Below are 5,745 nucleotides of genomic sequence, written 5' to 3' on the forward strand. Positions count from 1 at the left end.
GTGTGTGTGCGTGTGTGCTGTGTGTGTGTGTGTGTGTGTGGTGTGTGTGTGTGTGTTGTGTGTGTGTGTGTGTGGTGTGGGTGTGTGCTGCAGATATATATATATATATATATATTTATATAGATATATAGACATATATACATTTTTTTTTTTTTTAATATATGGAATATATATGCTATATATATATTCCTAAATACTTGCGTAATAACTGTAAAGATGACTTGGGTTAGCCCTGAATATATTTCATATCTGTAACTAAAAAGCAATAGCGAAACATAATATGTAATATGCGCCAATTCCTTCTTACGTATTTATAAATGATCACAAACTAGAATGATATGCCCCGATGTAAACGTGCGATAATACAGATCAAAAATGCGAACTCACGTCTATCAAACCCGCGTAAACACACACACACCACACAAATCATGCTCATGGCGCTCATGGACCTATTAAATAAATGAACACAATCGCCATGTTATAGTATTCAAATTACCTATTAGGTTCTAATTACTCATAAACAACAATAATGTGGCATTGGGGAATTTTTCTCTAAATTTGCCCCGATAATGGGAAAGCCTGCAGCTTAGCGCTACCCCTTCTGACGGCCATTTTCGCTAAATGTTAATCGCGCCTAATTGTGGCTGCCCGTCCCGTGATATAGCTATCGGCAATGCTCGCGGAAAACAATTGCAAAGAACTTTAAAAGGTTGCAATTAAGCCTGGGAATTTACTCGGCGCAGGCGGAATTTTATTAATTGTTCGTGCAGCCCGCGTCTCTGAGTCGCACACAAATTGCTACTTTTAGGGTATGGATTTAAAATGGTTGTACCTCGCGTCTGGAGTAAAAAATTGCTAGTTTTATGCGTTGGATTCAAAATGGTTGTATCGGAGTTGAGTCAAAATGGCACATTTGCTTTGGTATTCGCGGCAACAAAAATAATCGTTATCCGAGCTGGCACAGTTAAAATGGCCGATTCCGTGCCTTTCTGGAACGCCAAAAGAAGATCATGCGCGCACTCGGCTTTCGCGCATCAACGTTCCAACTGTTCGTCGACGTTCCAAAACATTGTCGTTCCTTTCATCATCGCGCTGGTTCTCCGAACGATGGGAGGTACGCTTTCGACTCGATCACCGGAAACAGAATACGCGGCGCTGTGCGAAGAACAAAGTCATCGGGAACGAATCAAAGCACAGACCACGTGCGGGCCATCAATGTAACTAACGAGCGCGTGCGCGAGATGTTTATTGCGATGACGGTATATATTAGCTCAGGATTACGCTCAAGCAAAGCCGCCCGCACGCACGCACGACACGCATGGAAACAAACGCCACACACACACGCCCGCCACGCACGCCACCTTGTTGCTGCATTTCGCGCTGCCTGCCGGTTGTCTTCGCTCTCTCGCTGCGCGGCAGGCTGCGAATGTGACGTCGCGGTATCGTGCGCGCCTTCCTTCATTCTCTGTGTCATAATTCTGCCGAAACACGCGGTGCACACACACGCGCACGCACGCCCGCCCGCACGCACGCACGCATAGACACACACGGCGCAAACGCACGCAGAACAATGCCGCGCACACCGCACGGCACACACACACAAACACACCACACACTACCGCGCGCGCCAGCGCCGGCCACGCCGCGCGCGCCACACACACCAGGTTAATGCTAACTGTCTAGCCAGACAAAACGGCACACCGCTCATATGGCACGCGCTCCTTGCTTTTTTATAGAACTCATATGAACTACGGAAAGCATAATTATAAAATCATTCTGTTACATGCTGGGGTTTCGGCAGTGTATACAGTTAGTGCGCGACCATTGATGAAGGGATCAAGTTTTCACTTCTACAGCTTATAGGGAAACTAGGATGGTTTTTGACTCGTTGACTCAAATGCTGTTTTTGCTGTTGATTAAGAACGCAATTGTCAGTTGTAAGGAAAATTGTAATGGTAAATTTCCTCGGTCTCACGGTTGTTGATTACCTACGTGTGACGGTGAGTGACAATTAGTGAGGGAATCATTAGGGTTCGCGTAAAGGTATCTATTTTACTATCCCTTACTTGGCTGCCGTCGGGGAAATGGCTTTCCGTATGTGGTCGTCTCTTAATTCTAATAGAGCGTAATTGAAGGCCAAAGCTTATACACCGTACTATCCGGCACTCACTCACTCACTCACTCACTCACTCACTCACTTACAATCACTCACTCGATCGCTCGCTCGCTCACATACTTACAATCACTCATTCAATCACTCACTCACTCACTCACTCACTCACTCACTCACTCACTCACTCATTCACTTACTCATTCACTTACTCACTCACTCACTCATTCACTTACTCACTCACTCACTCGCTCGCTCGCTCGCTCGCTCGATCGCTCGCTCGCTCACTCACTTACAATCACTCACTCGATCGCTCGCTCGCTCACATACTTACAATCACTCATTCACTCACTCAATCACTCACTCACTCACTCACTCACTCACTCAATCACTCACTCACTCACTCACTCACTCACTCACTCACTCACTCACTCACTCACTCACTCACACTCACTCTGTTGTTTCCTCAGCTCACGCGAAGCTGATGTTTCGGAGAAGCGTTGAGGTCCTGGATGCAGTGGTTGCTGTCTGCTTGATTGAATCGTCCATGCAGGTCAAAACATCGCAATCAAGTTCACAAATAGTTCTCTTTCTCTCTCTCTCTTTCTCTCTGCTTGAAGCAAGGCAGTCCTCAGTTATTGTGGTGGTAAACGTAGTCCAATCACAACCGGGCTGCTTCTCACTAACCGCTGTGAGAGTTAGGCACACTACTTCTCTGCCTTACAACGAATACAGTTTAAAGGTAAACAGATTCAATTGTGTTATTACGGTGCTTATATTATTCATTGCATCAGGTTTATGTTTTATGTCAAATAATTTACTTACTGTAGGGCTCAGCTCTTCTAGGTGGGATCAATACTCTTCATACGTCTTTCCCCGAGAACCCAGAAAAAGAATACAGAAACCAGGTACCCTATTTCTACTGCATATGACAATCAATCAGTAACTTATTTCCCTAAAATACAACACTACAAACGTCTAAGATCAATGAATTATTAGTCTTGAGTTAAGTAATAGCACGAGATTTATTATAGCTCATTATGTGTAATTCGGTGTTTGGGGGATGTGATTTCTCAGACGTTAATAAATAGCTATAATTACTCTTAATGACTCGGTTTCATTACAGCAATTATAAATCAATAACGTAACAGCTATTATATCTTAATGAGTTATGGATGAAATGGTTTTTACACTAAGTTTGTGATAATGTAGCGCCATGTCATAATTTTAAATGTCACTGTCTATTGCTTCAGGTTGAACTGATTTTGACGAAATTGGCATTACCCGACATTCTACAAGTGGAATTACTGCAGCTACAGACGGCTGACTCATTACTAGCGCCACCTACAGGCGATAACGCACAACCTACACGTGGGGTTAGTTTGAAGTACTCGGGATGCGATATGATGCGCTATGACATGCTCGTGTGAATGAATCACAGTATGTTGAATTTCGTATAACGCAATCACGTTTGTTTATTAAAAATTCAGCGTGACAATTAAGTTTAGCAAAAAAATATTTGCATAATTCACTATTTTGCATTTATTAAAGGCGTGTGTTCTAAATTGACTAATTGATTTGGCTGCTGCCACTTTGGCTAATGGCTTGGCTTTGACTTAGATGTCCCAGGAATAACTTTATTTTAACGTCTTGATTAAGTTTCCGATGGGGCTTCTAACTATTCTAGGAAGCACCGTTATTACATCAGTTGCATCCCAATCATGAGAGCACCCACGTCCCACACCATGAGGAGGAGCACTCCGGGTTACCTCAATCATCACCAAGCCAAACATCTCGCAGTGAAATTACATCAAGCAGCGAAGAACACACACAGCAGCTAAACGTCAGCGCGTTCGATCTATTCAGTGATCATTTCACTTCTCCAACACTCGCTCGTAAGTTGGTTAGCGAGATTCCATTGGCCTTCAAATCCACCGAGCGGCACTTTACAGAATCAAACGTTTTACTCGGGTCTTTTACTTTCATGCATTCACGGATTTGTTTGCCATGTCTTCAAGTCAACACGTGTGCACACCGAAATCGAATTAGTTTGAGACAAGGTAACTTCGTCTCGTTGGTGTGAACAATCCGAAGATCTGGCATGCCGATACTGAAACGTTATTGATTTTGAAATTACAAACAAATTTACGTACGTTGACGTGAACTCTATAAAGACATATTCATGCTAGTATTCATTTCACTAACTAGACTTCTCTTTGTCCAGAGCCCAAGGCAATCGTGAATGTCATGGACAAGACCTGTCCTGCTGGTGACCTACATAAGCGTCCCACTCTGTCTGAGGAATCTTCTTCGCCGGAGGTGAAAATCACAACGAAAACTTGCGCACAGTCAAGTGCATCACAATCCACATGCAGTCCGGGAGTGCGTGACCAAACGACTGCCGATGTAACAACTCTAAACGCGTCCACGAAGCAGAAACCACATGCCGGTTTCCGCAAACTGAGAACGTCTATGCGTGGCCTCGCATCTGTGCATGAGTTATCGACGACTGTGCCAGGCAGTCTTGCTGACCCATGTAGCATAAATTCTGGTCTGCTGCAGACAGCTAGACTGGATAGCCCTGCACAGGAGACCTCACGTGAAATAACACCCAGAAGCCAAACTGCGAACACAGAAGTGACTGCGAGCATGGACAATGGGAAGGCAGAGGTGATGCGCGAGTGTCCGGAGACAGGCAGCGTTGCTTCCAGCATTAGTTGCACGAACCTCATCGAGAAACTGAAGTCGTTCGTCTACACGAAGTCGGCTACCCGGACATCCGCCGAAACGTTGCAGAACGATGGAAAAGACGTCCAGAACACTACGTTCGAGAAGGCAACATTGAGTGACTCGTCATCACCCAAGTTAAAGCGTAAAAAGACTTCCTAAACTCGCCCAGTATGTCAAATTACTTCTGTTGTGTGGCCTGGGTACATATTATATGGTTGGATGTTCAAGGAAGGGACAGGTAACGACCTGCCAAAAGCGGAATTTTCGTAGAACAGCTTTTGATTGTATGCAGACGATGTTAAGAAAGAATAGAGAGCAAAGCAGTAAATGAAAGGTTGATAAAACAATACAGAGAAGTGATGCAGGGAGAGAAAATTGGGAGGTATGGAATGAAGTGTAGGCCACCATGCAATGACCTCAAATTGATTAAACATTTAGATATATATAAATGTTGTTAATTAGTTCTATAGAAAGCTGCAGCGGGAGTATTCCTACTATAACGACTATATATAATAATACGAATATGTCCCTGTACCATTTTAAGATACTGCTTGGATCAAACGAAACATGTTCTCTAACATATTGCAATTATGAGTTTCGTAATATTCATAGCATTTGCTGTTTGTCATAGTTTAATCACTGATCGCTGATCGTGTTCAGTGCAAGCAGCCACTACATGTACCTACACATACATTCACCATCCCCCTACCTATCCAAATATTGTGACCAGGCATTCATAGATAGGCCACCGATTTCATACTGATACTGGCGTAGCAGGTTGATTGTACCCGGGGGTATGTTCGAACGTGTGTCCTTTAGTATCCCTCCCCTGACTCCGCATGTATTTATAGATTCCGCTCTGTTGGTGGCATACTTGTAGGAGTGTATTAATAGATGAGATTCGC

General features: G+C 44.0%; 1 protein-coding gene across 1 annotated transcript in view; it reads left to right on the plus strand.

Moving 5' to 3' along the window:
• LOC106809647 (DNA helicase MCM9-like) overlaps positions 1-5,420 on the plus strand; it is a 7,492-nt gene extending 2,072 nt beyond the window's left edge. The window contains exons 3-7 of the mRNA XM_014812811.1: positions 2,581-2,663; positions 2,941-3,018; positions 3,364-3,486; positions 3,798-4,005; positions 4,335-5,420. Of these exons, the coding sequence (XP_014668297.1) occupies positions 2,581-2,663; positions 2,941-3,018; positions 3,364-3,486; positions 3,798-4,005; positions 4,335-4,999 (1,157 nt within the window). The 3' untranslated portion in view covers positions 5,000-5,420. The remainder of the gene's footprint in view (positions 1-2,580; positions 2,664-2,940; positions 3,019-3,363; positions 3,487-3,797; positions 4,006-4,334) is intronic.
• Positions 5,421-5,745: the final 325 nt, after the last annotated feature.

This window comes from Priapulus caudatus, unplaced genomic scaffold (genome assembly GCF_000485595.1).
Source record: "Priapulus caudatus unplaced genomic scaffold, Priapulus_caudatus-5.0.1 Scaffold372, whole genome shotgun sequence".
Taxonomy (NCBI): domain Eukaryota; kingdom Metazoa; phylum Priapulida; class Priapulimorpha; order Priapulimorphida; family Priapulidae; genus Priapulus; species Priapulus caudatus.